Source organism: Clavelina lepadiformis, chromosome 6 (assembly GCF_947623445.1).
Source record: "Clavelina lepadiformis chromosome 6, kaClaLepa1.1, whole genome shotgun sequence".
Taxonomy (NCBI): domain Eukaryota; kingdom Metazoa; phylum Chordata; class Ascidiacea; order Aplousobranchia; family Clavelinidae; genus Clavelina; species Clavelina lepadiformis.
In genome coordinates this window covers 1541280-1554117 of record NC_135245.1, presented here as the reverse complement: position 1 = coordinate 1554117, position 12838 = coordinate 1541280, and the positions used below count along the sequence as shown (strand labels likewise).

The following is a 12838-nucleotide window of genomic DNA, read 5'->3' as shown; positions in this document are numbered from 1 at the left end:
GATTGTGTTTACTTGTGTAATTATTTCAACTTATTTTTAACCGTTTGCCGTAACAGTTCAGTTTAGCTTTGGGGTATTGATAGGTGAATTCCCAGATATATTGTGGTTAGAACTCGGCTTTATCAACCGCGACCGTCGCTTTGTAACCGATCTATTTGTCGATGGTAAATAAAGTTGCACCACCAAGACGGACCAATTTAACGGCTCTACAGCAACGTCGCAAGCGGCCCCAAGTGTTTAAAAATTGTTTTCAGATATCCACAATTGGAAGCTTTTTTTCCAAAAAAAATACGAACTACACACAAGACGTTAATGCAAATGGTAATCTAATGGTAATAGTAAGGTAACAGTATTAATTAATAGGTGGTGGTGGTGGTATTAGTCTAATGGTAATACTAAGGTAGTATAGTAATCTTATTAGTGACCTTAATGGTAATGAGTAGACATCTTTCCTTTCTGAAAAATTTGGCCTTTAGTCAACAGTGAATTTAAGTTTAAAACTAGTTCATGTTTTGATCGATTAAGAAACTTAGTAAGAAACGTACATATCATGAAACTTATACCCAAACCTAAAATAATTAAAACCAAGTTACTAGAATTTGCAGTTTAAATTTTTTTTATAAACATATTTGTATTTAAGCTGCTTCTGTTTTTTGTATTTGAAAATAGTTTTGCACCGGACAAGGAAAAATCTTACTCGATAAGTAACCGACATACACAATTTGTTCTGTAAAGGAAATTGAAAAACTTTTACCATGGTTGCACTCCCAATCTCATGAAGGTAAAGGGGCAAAAAGATCTCTTTTGGAGTTTCATTCATAATTATCATATAGAAAATATACGTAATTAAGTTCATGCAACATATTTGTCCTTCAGCGTCTTACTTACCGTACTTAATCATTCACTTATCGTTAAACGATATTAATTACGAGCAAGGTGCTGCATGAACCGTGTCATTTGCGATTCTTAAATATAAAGCACCCGTCGTTTCACCTAAACTCTAAAGTTTTGAAAAATGTTGTATCTAAACAATGTAAACATACGGCGTTGTGGGAAGGCCTTTTGTATTGGCAAATAGTCTTCCAACGTAAGATCTGGCAAGTTGAAGTGACAATGTAACGGGAATGTCGGTATTTATTCTGTCATGTATATGATACCAGTTATCACTTGTGCGCTACCACACCAACCACTGTGGGTAGAAAATCCGCCGAAAACCTTTATTGGCAACGATATACAGGGAACGTACAAGCGATCTTCCAAGAATAAGTTTATATACAGGCCTCTGGTGCGATGGAGGCAAAGAGTGGTGATAAGTGAATGAAGAGATTAAAACAGTTCAAATACAGTAGAATTAAAAGTTACAACAATTACAGTAATAGGATCCTGACGTCACAATTCGTGTGTGAAATGTATCAAGTAACCAAAAGCTTTACAGAGTTTAAAAACGGAGCAGAGGTAACAAATTTTTTGCCACAATGACGTAATCCTACTTCAAACGTTTCGACTAATAATAATTCACTGCAAGCGCAATGCAAATTCAAAAATAAACGACAATGGCGTAAAAAGAGAATAATGTCGTGAAAAGAGAATAATGTCGTGAAAAGAGAATAATGTCGTGAAAGACGTGAATAAAATTTGTTCACTCCGCTCCAGTCTATGTCCATTGCTAAAGCATGCCGTGGTCAACATCGCCTTGTGCGTTTCCGTGGATTCGTCGGTTGAAGCTTTTCATTTTTTTCTTGTATTTCTCCGAGCAAAATACCAGCAATCCTAGAACAACGTTGTATGTTCGTTGTTAATAGGTAGGAGATATTGTTACGGTATTTAACGATGCAGTAGGCTACAACCTAATAAGCTCATCAGCATGGCATACGCTAGCAACTACATCATCGTCCCATAATGGTTCGTTACTATGTATGTTCACGCAGAACCAGCAAAACAGCCAAACCTTGCTTATTTTGCTAATTGCTCCTAGCACCTGCAATTTTGTCCTTATCTTTATGTTTGAGTTTGCGGTTACTCTCAGCTAATATAAATTGAGCATCGTACAATGCCCTAGTCATCGACAACTTATAATTAACTCCATCTCACTAGAAATTGAAGAATTATGGTTTTCATATTTATGTTTGTAGTAACTGTCGAATCACAATCGCGTGAAATCTTACCTATGTTTATGAAGAAGCATAAAGGCAATAAGACCTGAAGTACATGAACTTGTAAATTTAGGCTTTGGTGTGTTCTCTGCGAAGTAAAATTAGATACTGTCAATGTTTCTCATAATTGTATGTATGGAAAATACTACCTACTGTTTTTTCCTTGAGTTTCTTACCTGGTTTTCTTCGTCGTGTTTTTTGAGAAATTTCTTAAATGTGTAAACTGCACAACAACATAAGATGAAACGTCACTTAGTGTCAAAACAGTGTTTAAGAAACAACAGCAAGCTGATAAATCAGCAAAGAGCGCCACAGTACTCACATTTGCATTTGTGGTAGCATAGGAAGTCTTTCTCGGGACAACTTGACGAACAGTCTCTGCAGCCACCAAGGAAAGGATCGTAGAAGCCGTGAGATTCAACCAAAGAACTCTTCCAATCACAGCGCGCGTCTTTCCAAATGTATCGCTGTCAACAACTTTGTGTTAAAACGTTTGTTCGAGATAACAAAGTGGTCAGTTACTATTTGTCCATACCTCGATTTCTTTGTATTGCATTTGTTCGATCTCGTCTCTACGTCTATCGAATTCCGAATTTACGATGTCTTTTATATTTTGCTTTTCGTTATCGTAGAATAAATCGTCGTACGTAGAATAATAGTCGTCATCGTTAGAGTCGTTTAACTTTTTAGTGGTTAGCGCTCTGTATAAAAGCAACATAAAATTATTAAGCAAATAACGTCTATACCTGACATATCGTTAAACTTTAAACTACTTTATTTTAAAGCTTACTTGGTGGTGTTTGTGTTATGATTTTCCAGGATATTGTTTTCTATAGCTATAGAGGATACCACTACGACAAAAAACAGACAAAAGAAAACAAACGGAACGAAAATGTGTAATATACCGGACATGGACATGATAACTATAAATGAAAACTATCGCTAAATAAAATATAACGTAAATAGGTTAACGTTACAATGTTTTTAAGCACAAACATTAATCAACCGGGGCCTCGTCTTGTTCGTTTAAACCGGTCACTGGATGAGCTAGCGATGGTTAACACTGAACTCTGCAACGCACTGTTAAGTTTTTTTTCAATTGTCTAGTTCCTTTACATTTTTTGATGCTTCTTATATTTGTTGTTTCAAAACCATTGTGTTTACACGCACTATCCTAACCTCTGGTTCTGAAAGCAGCTAATCCCAAAGATATAACATGATTGTTACAAATTCAACAGCTCTCTGCGCTCGCGACTGATCTGTTCACCGCTGCCATTATAATGAGACACTGCCACACGCTCATCTCGTCATTTGTATAGGCTGCCCCGGGCAAGTATATGCGGGATATTCCCTGCTAGGACTATATGATTACAGCGCTCAACAAATATTATACTAATCTTTGTTTGGTCTGTGCAAACACTAAGTTATTTGCGTAAGAACTGTTACAAAAGAATTGTTAAAGCGCATTTCTTATCAGGGGAATTCTTTTTTGCAATATTCTTAGCTTGGTAGAATTGACGCCGATAATAATATAGATACTTGTTTGTGTGATAAGTCCAAAGAAAATATGAATTAATGTACAAGGTTAAACTTGTTGCTTTTAGAGACTTTTAGCCGTGAGGAGCTTGTCAAAACACAGCTCCAATATTTGACAAAATTTAACATTAATGTTCAAGACATGAATCTTCTTACCGCACATTTCATCTGCAATTTTAAACGTCGTAGAGAGTCTAATGGACGAGCACGTCGCACGCTAGACTTGAATATTTCCTCATATACCCACAAATTGGCAAAAGTGGTACTACATCATTTTTGGACAGAGACTATAGCAGTGAAATATCAAAATAAATTTTAATTCCTTGGAAAGCATTAAACACGTCATGGATATGTTGCAATATTATTTGCAGTGTGCCTATATCAATATTCACAGATGATGAAGCGAATTCAAATATTTAACGTACTGACGCCCGGGGTAATTCCCTGGTTCTTTTGCGATTGAACTCGCTCGCGATTGAAATCGTGCGTAGAATGTTTCGCTGTTTCTCGTTCTCGTCTTGTTTTCACCTAAATTGAATGTTAAAGCATATAGTAACCTAAACCTTTGAATCGAAATCTACAGTAGCTTCTAAATTTAAATTTAATTGTAATTACACCATTAAATAGCTAAATTTAACTTTTCGCCTACCCTTTCTCCTAACCTAACCGTCGATCTCAAAGCTAACAACGAGCCACGTGACCTACTTTTGGTGAAATTGTCTCTTTCTTCATTATTATGACATAACGCCGGAAAACATTTGTTAAACTTCACATTACAACATAGTGGTTTAAAAGAGGATTTGAAGGTGTTTTTTTGACTTGATCGTTCTGAAAACATAACGATCTTATGCTGATAAGTGGTAATAACCTACTAACCAGTTACCAAGTACGATTGTCTAACCCGAGTAAGAAATTGATCTTTTTTCATGTTTGGGTTTTATTGTATTACGATGCACTATAGGAAATGTTTCAAATAATGACCGTCATTATATACAACGGACGGTCTATCCGATTGGTGGCGGTTGACGCAGTGGGTGTGATTAACCTTTTGAGTTGAATCGTCAGAAAATTGTCATTCTAATTATCAATCTATGGTGGAAGAACCCGCATTTTTTGGAAAGAGTTTATGAGGACTTTTATGAAGCGAGCTAATTTGAAAAGGTGAGGCGGGCCGGACAAATTAATCTTGCGGGTCGGATCTGGCCCGCGGGCCGTAGTTTGGTGATCCCTGGACTAGAGCATATAAGCGCAGAAATATGTGCCTTTACGCAGAATATGGCAAACAACCTAAAATTGAGTCAACGCATAAAGTTTTATACAAAATTTGTTTTGCGTTTTCACGGTTTGAGGATATAACCACGTCTCGGTAAGCCTAATTGGTTCATAGTGCGGCTAGATAAGGTAGGAAATTGCAATGCGGTTGTTTTAGTTAGTCTATTTTTTCGAGATTGCGACGATTCCTGTTACGGCCGTTACTGTATATATGAACGAACAACTAAGTCTTGTGTTGTTATTGGTGTGGTCGCTCAAAGAATTGATTAAGAAAATCTTCAGTTTAAAGTAGATCGTTCTGGGTTTAATCGTCCTTGGGTTGAAACGACCTGGAACCGACAACTAAAGAAATAAACTCCAGGAAATAATACGTGCGATGACTGCAATTGACCGGACCAAGCGAGTTTTGCTTTCTACTTCTGAAGTTTGAAAGCGATCTTTCTGTCCAAGCATATTCTGATTTTCTACTTTCTTAATTCATGCACATCTTCCTTATTACGCCACCGATTCAGTAACAGTGTAGGCCTACGCTAACTGAGCAATTGTTGTATGTTGTATTGATTACAATCCGTGTCAAGCAAAATTTGGTTTGGAGAGACCGGGGATGGATCGGACGGTTTTTTTGAAAATAGCCCGTATTTTTTCAAATTACGTTTGAAATCCATCAAAGCTTTTTCGCTGTAAACAATGAAGCTTTGTCGAAAATATGTAGCAGGGTCGTTTGTTTCAGGAAACCGAAAGTCCTTATAAAAAACCTTACCTGTTCATCCGTCAAGTGTCTGAAGTCGCCCCCGGTACCAAGTTAACTTCGTACATGCTTGGGATCGTCTCGGACAGTATAAGTTTTACAGAGATTTGGTATTTATTTAATGAATTAAAAAAATTAAAACCAGCGAAAAACGAAAAGCCTTTTGAAAAGCATTAGCACGTCAGCGCATGCTAGTGGGAAATCTTAGGACGGCCATTTGCCGTTTAGATGGTCTCACTTGTACAGGGTTTGGCAACGCCAAGACAATCCGTGTAACCCGCGGCATGGATATCTTCCACTTGCGGTTCAGTATATGAACTTTGGGGTTCTTTCTCTAAATTTAATGTCGAGATATTTTTCCTTAACTTCATCGTTGCAGTTTTCGAAGTAAACCACTTCCCCAATGTAGAAGACCGCTTTGTACAGGATACCGCGGACAGAATGGCCGAGCCATCGCCGACCATGTGCCAAAATGTAAATAAAACCAATATTGCCGCCTGACAAACTGCTGGTCAAATTTATCATTTGCTTATCAAAGTATTCCTATAACTACTTGCTCTAACTATTGCTAAAACTACACTCATCTAAGTATTGTATAACTACGGTCTTCAACAATAAAAATGCAAATTAATTTTGGGTAGTTGCACATGAACTACAGTATGATCTTACACGTGTAATTTTAAAAACTCAGTTTCACTAATAAATTTACTTTTTTCATTTTGCTGTTTTCAGCAAACCAGACATGCTTGCAAACTTTACACTGATTCGTAGTGGAGGTATAAAGTTTTAATAAAAATGATTTAACATTACTCCATTGTGACGTGGAACGCCTTATCCGAAGTATCGTGGTTCTCTCATACAAGCACCAAGGAAGCTAGGTTTAGGATATACCTGGTTGTGTTGCTTGCAAACATAAAAACTGAGCTTAAATAATGTGGAACGAAACGTATTGATGGCACTATTTTCAATAACGCAAAAACTGTTTTTCATAATATGCTGTGACTTAAGATGAGATCTTCATGAGCGTGATGTGATTCTAAACAACGGTTTATTTGTGATGCCAAGAAAACGTTGTTCTTATGACTCAAAAAGTAACTTGGAACAATATTAGGTAAAACTGCTCCAACAGTTTTAAAGTGAAGACATGTCACTATAGTAGGAGTTTAAACGTGTACTACTGAGAGACTTTATACATTTGCGGTAGTTTGTCATTTTAGACGGATTATGCATATACGTGCATTTACGCAACATGTGAAAAACATCCAATGTTAGAGTCATTGCATATACTTCCAACAGATAGAGCACGTTTGGCCGCTTGGTCTTTCCACACTACCACAACGTTTGCTGCTGTAGAACGTCATAAAATTTTAGTTTCTAAACGAAAGCAGAAAGTTCTCAGTGCAGCTGGTTTAGTCTTGTTGCGTTTTTGTAAAAATGCTACCTACTAAAAAAATACGCTTGGAGATTTTGTTTTTTATTGTTTTTTACCAAGGTGAGTACTTGTTTTTAAGATGAAAACTGTAAATAAGTTTGCTATTTACAGTTGTTGCATTATTATCAATGTCACGCTGTTGGCAAAAGCAGATTGTTCCCGCGATTACAAATTACAGACCACTTGAGTAGAGAGAGCAAAGTTTGATTACCAAAGAATGTGATGTAAAGTTTAGACTGAAACATGTTCATAGCAAACCTGGGTTCAAACATGGTCATGTAATGTCTATTTACATTCAGTTTGTGGCTACAACGAGGAGTTGCTGTACAGAGCATGCAGGCAAGAGGATGGCTTGTTTCTTTGCAAAGACGGATCAAAATGCATCTTGAGATCGGACGTGAGAGATGTCGATTATGATTGTGACGACAAAAGTGACGAGCATTTGGGTACGCCAAAAATCCGACAAAGTCTTGTGCTGTTACGGTTGTATCGCGAACTTATCGGAGCATTTAACGTATGTTGTAAATACAGGCTTACTGAACTGTACCGACAGCGAACTACGATGTCGCCTTTCTAACCAGTGCGTGCCTCATTCAAGAAAAATTAAAGAAAAAGGGTGTAAGCTTTACCGAATCATACTTCGCTGTATGTCGGAAAAGGGTGAGTGGAAGCGGATTGTTTGTCATACGGAAAATGATTCAGCTGTACTTCAAGCATTTAAATTTGCCGATTGTTAAACGGCCTTCTTTATTTTGCAATTAATTTTTCGTATGAAATGTCAGCAACTAATTAGATCTACACACACACTTACTAATTTTTTGTTTAGTCTTTTACTTGTTTATGAGCAGAGTTCACTTGCGCGAAAACAAAACTCTGCATTGAGAGATGGAAAGTAATGGATGGAAACGACGACTGTAGCAGCAACACCGTACGAGATACAAGCGATGAACAAACTATGTTGCCTTCATGTAACGATCTCGAATACGCTTGTGACGTAACCGGGAATCAACCACGTCGTTGTATTCCCAGAGATTGGGTCATGGACGGGGCACAAGACTGCTTGGCGGGCGATGACGAAAGAACGCCGTTTAGTGATTGTTTCAACGAGACCGAATTTCTTTGTCCGAAACAAGGCAGATGCATTCCAAGATACCGTGTCATGGACAAGTTTGAAGACTGCAACGACGGGGCAGATGAGCTTGGCCCGCTGCTGTGCAACTCGACACTGGAGTTTCGTTGCCAAGTGAACGGTCGTTGCATTTCCCGTTCTTGGCGCGGAAATAAACTGAACGACTGTTTTGACTGGAGCGATGAAGGAGATCTGTATTCTAACGAATCTTGTCAAACTCACGAATTCTTATGTCATAACAGGAAGAGATGTATACCAACGTCATATCTCTGTGACAGCATAGACCACTGCGGAGACTGCAGTGACGAGATTGAGAATTGTGAGGAACCTAGGATGTTTCGGTGTTCGGGAAATGAAACCGGAAAATGCATCAATCGGGAGTATTCGTGCGACCAATATCGCGATTGTTCAGATTTTTCGGACGACATTACTTCGATAACCGGATTTAAATGTGAATCTAAAGTAACTGCAGATTACAGTCGTTATTGTGTTATACCACAGTGGACCCTTGAGAGTTCATACTCATCTTGCAATGACAACTCAGATATTTGCTACAGAAACGACACGTTTCAGTGTGCCCGGTGTCTAAACAACAAAACTGTGATTGCACCGCGACAAATCTGCGATGGTGTCGTGGATTGCCCAGATCTAACGGACGAATGTCTTTGCTTTCAATATCAACACAAGCAAACTAACCAGGTCTGTGAACGAGTTTGTTATGGATTCGATTCCAACGAATGTTCGCAATGTGGACCCGGAGAACTGTTGTGTCCTGAAGATGAAGTTTGTTTATCTAAGAAGAAGATATGCGATGGTGTTATTGATTGTCCGCTGTCTGGACTGGATGAAAAAGCTTGCACAGATCAAAGAACTGCTGGGACTACGTCAATCGCTACTGACTTCCGCTGTCCGGATATTCAAACAAATGAAAAGGCACTTCTTGAGATCTTAAATCTGCCTGTACCTTTAACGATGTTAGGTCCCCGTGAAGCAATAAGGTAAAGTTTTTGATGTATTTGCGTTTCTTTTATCTTAAAACTTCAATGTGAACACTTCAATGGAAATGTCAATTAAATCTTTTATAAAATATTTCATCCAACCACTTATGCTTATTCGTTGAAATCTGCTATGAAATTGAAGATTATCTGCAATTGTTTGGTATCCATAATTGTTTGTCTTGTATGATTGTCTTACATGAACTTTTTTGCACCTGAAATGGACTTCCTTCCAATTAGACCTTTCGCACGCATTCTTTGTTTTGCATTAGATGCAACGGTATTGTTGAATGCGGCAAGTTTGAAGACGAATGCAGCGATGAAGCCAATTGCACTGACAAGCCGCGAGTTTGCAAGGAAATTCCTCTGAATGAAGTAAACATAGCTTTTTTTCTTGACGTTGTTAAAAGTTAAACAAAGCAATTCTTTTTTAAAGGACACTAATTAGCAACGTTTCGAAGAAAGTTTTTCAAGATGTAAAAATTTCTGTAATGTGAACGTTCTTTTTTTTCAAGACAAATATTCCCAATTTCAAATTTGGTTCTATCCCTTTGGAGTTCACTTCACGCAGATGTAAACATCTTCTTGAGGTTATATTTGGCTGGTCGGTCTGTAATGGCATTCTAGAATGTTTAGAGAGTGGTCTTGACGAAAAATACTGCCCGGATAGAATTAAATGTGATGCAGGAGATATACACTGGCCGCTAGGCAAGTGCAACTATTTGTCTTTCCTTAAAATTATGTTAATGAAATTTTAATGCTTTGATATATATTTTAACCAAGCTAACCAAATTGTAAATTTTTGCAAATTATGAATATGTAAATTTACATATGTAGGCTTGATGAATCATTTCTTACAGGTGGTCGAAGAAAATTAGTCAGCGTTTCAAAGGACAAAGAATGCGACTTGGTGGCTGATTGTCTCGATTACACTGATGAAAAGAACTGCAGCACAGACACACATTTTTATTGCGAAAATGGAAAACCGCTTTTTGTTCCGAGGACAAAAGTAGTCGACGGTAAACCGGACTGTGACGACCAGTCGGATGAGTGTCCTGAATCTTACTTCATACAAACCGGTATCTCGTCAAGAGAAGAACTCATCAAGCTGCTCGCGTTTCGAATTCTTATCTGGTTCATGGCGTTGTGCGCTCTCGTTGGTAACGCTCTTGTTGCAATTTGGACCATAAGGTCACTGGACTTTAAATCGTTCGGATCCTCAGGGAAGTCAAGTGTTGGAAATGTGAACAAACTACTGATTTTGAACCTGTCCATATCGGATTTTCTCATGGGCATCGCCCTGCTTATAATCGTTATTGAAACTGTGATATTTTCCGGTAAATATTGCTTGAACGATAAATCATGGCGGAGTGGACAAACCTGCCAGTTAATTGGAGTATTAGTCGCTTTATCAAGTGAAACTTCCGTGCTGACCTTGGTTTGTCTTGCTAGTTATCGTCTGTACATGATATACTGGCCTTACCAAAGTCGGTTTATAAGGCTACGCATGTTGGCAATCTGGTTGTTACTCGTCTGGTGTACTTCGCTTACGGTTGCAGTTTTGCCATTGGCCGCTTCACTGTCACGTGATATGATTACTAGTATGTGGATCGAAAACAACAAATTCTTTCTCACTGATATTCTTTCGTTTTCTGACTTGAAGAAATTTGCTCAAAGGATCACGATTTTGAAAGGAGCGAATTCATCAGAACATTTACCAAATGATTGGTATGGTTTGGCAGATTATCTAACCATAACTTTCCCGGACGAAGCGCCAAAAGTGAAAGGATATTTCGGTTATTACAGTTCAAGTGGTTTGTGTATTCCTAGGTTTTACAGAACCACAGGAGACACGTCTGATATCAACACTTTGTCATCGGTTGTGATCACTTTTAACTTTGTGGCGATGGTCTACATTGCTGCTTGCTACACAGCTGTGTTCAAGCGAACGACAAAACAGCGAGTTGACCAAAGCAACTCAGAAGCACAACAACGCAGACAACGGCACACACAACGAAAGATCACCGCTCTTATATTAACCGACATGTGTTGTTGGCTTCCTATTTGCATCATGACGTTTCTAAGCATGGCAGGTGTTTCATTGGAACCTGCAGCTTACGCCGCATCAGCCGTGATATTACTCCCGATCAACAGCTCAATCAACCCGATCATATACACGGATGTGATTCCTCGACTCGTGAAAGCGTTTAAAGCAAAGTGTGCCAGGGTCAAATACTCACAAAAGAAAAACCGAAAAAGATTGAAACAAGTTTCCCAAACTTCAAACCAGAGCGCACCAAACACGAAAACGGCCCAAGCCTCCTCTGTTTTGTGAAACCTTTCAACCTTTTCCACCGAAACAGGTTTTAGGTTAGCAAAACCTATTGTATATTGAATAACTGTTTTCATGGGCATCGCGTATTACTCCTACCTGGGTAGTAAGATTACGGGTTGCGCTTCACTCTTATATTTTATTCAGATATACTATTCCTTTTCTGTGTCATAAGCTTGTTTCATTTGTGGATTGTAATAAAGTATCTTTCGTCATAACGCACTTTGTGTTTTAACGTAGAAGTCTTTGGTGATACTTCCCTAATCAAAGTGATTTCTGAAGCTCTAATCCATGAAAAGTGTTTCGTGCTTTTATTGTGTAATTACATTTCACCTTTCAACATTTTAAAGATGTTTAGAACACAGCACACCAACCGCTTGGTGGTATATTTTTCTATCTAATATTAGATTTAACCAAATTTTATCAATTATTGTTTCACCGTATTAGTTTTTGTCAGTAATTTTAACAATAATATCCCATACTAAGTAACGTGAGCGGACCAAACATTGATCGAATTCGAACGAATAGTAACTGTTCCCCCTGGCAGTATTTAGGCATTAGAACTACAAAGGTGTAGAAATATTGACTACGATTTCAATGTAATACGTTGCTGTGCGTAGTTTTGGCGCATGACAATAATTCTTTAACGTCTTGTGATGCATTGCTAACGTACTTGAAAGTACTTTATAACAGCAGGTGTATTATAAGTGCATAGTCATACAGCTTATACCGAAGTTGCAAAAATATTCCAGATCTTCAAAGTTGTATCGTTTTTTGAAGTTTATTTCAATGTTCTGTCACCGCTAAACGTCATTTGCAGAGGAAACATCAACGTTGCCTTTTAACTGCTGCCTGTGAGGATACCCTGAATGACGTAAGCTTCAAGCATACATGATTTGAAAATATCATGTAATGACGCAAACGGGAAGTTCTGGCGAATGTTCAACCGGAACTTTCTAATTTACCTACGCGTCAATTGCTAGGGTTATTCTTACACTAAAAACAACAACGACCATACTGCTCTCTGATTAGTCTAAACAGATGTTTTGTGACCTGCTATACGTTAGAATGATTAGACTTTCAACAGTGCCATAGAAATCTTACTTATTGACACGCCTTCCACACACCGCCCTCGCTTTCAGTTATGTAGTGGATGATTCCTCGTTTTACACCCAGCGACTGCACGGGTCTGGACTTGGCATTTTATGGATTGGTAGATACCTAGATATGTATAGTTGTGG

General features: G+C 38.1%; 2 protein-coding genes across 3 annotated transcripts; one reads left to right on the top strand and one right to left on the bottom strand.

Moving 5' to 3' along the window:
* Positions 1–1198: 1198 nt before the first annotated feature.
* On the bottom strand, positions 1199–3407 carry LOC143462348 (uncharacterized). Of its 2 annotated transcripts, XM_076960477.1 has the most exons (7): positions 2944–3407; positions 2689–2854; positions 2476–2620; positions 2330–2376; positions 2166–2241; positions 1621–1770; positions 1199–1565 (listed from the first exon to the last, which is right to left on the bottom strand). In XM_076960477.1, the coding sequence occupies exons 1-6, from the start codon at positions 3069–3071 to the stop codon at positions 1667–1669; spliced, it is 666 nt and encodes a 221-aa protein (XP_076816592.1). In that variant the 5' UTR covers positions 3072–3407; the 3' UTR covers positions 1199–1565; positions 1621–1666. The 2 variants fall into 2 exon arrangements, with proteins under 2 accessions (XP_076816592.1, XP_076816591.1); XM_076960476.1 differs by having other exon boundaries at positions 1199–1770.
* A 3593-nt stretch (positions 3408–7000) lies between these two features.
* Positions 7001–11992, top strand: LOC143463285 (uncharacterized). The gene is made up of 7 exons (XM_076961727.1): positions 7001–7201; positions 7441–7587; positions 7673–7801; positions 7990–9268; positions 9538–9640; positions 9781–9973; positions 10126–11992. The coding sequence occupies exons 1-7, from the start codon at positions 7144–7146 to the stop codon at positions 11598–11600; spliced, it is 3384 nt and encodes a 1127-aa protein (XP_076817842.1). The 5' UTR covers positions 7001–7143; the 3' UTR covers positions 11601–11992.
* Positions 11993–12838: the final 846 nt, after the last annotated feature.

Coding starts and splice junctions, on each gene's coding strand:
- LOC143462348 (XM_076960476.1), bottom strand. CDS start 3,071: ATGTCCATGTCCGGTATATTACACATTTTCGTTCCGTTTGTTTTCTTT. Junction 2,621..2,688: donor TGCAATACAAAGAAATCGAG/GTATGGACAAAT, acceptor AGTTGTTGACAG/CGATACATTTGGAAAGACGC. Junction 1,771..2,165: donor ATGCTTCTTCATAAACATAG/GTAAGATTTCAC, acceptor ACGTTGTTCTAG/GATTGCTGGTATTTTGCTCG.
- LOC143463285 (XM_076961727.1), top strand. CDS start 7,144: ATGCTACCTACTAAAAAAATACGCTTGGAGATTTTGTTTTTTATTGTT. Junction 9,269..9,537: donor GGTCCCCGTGAAGCAATAAG/GTAAAGTTTTTG, acceptor GTTTTGCATTAG/ATGCAACGGTATTGTTGAAT. Junction 9,641..9,780: donor AGGAAATTCCTCTGAATGAA/GTAAACATAGCT, acceptor TTTTTTTTCAAG/ACAAATATTCCCAATTTCAA.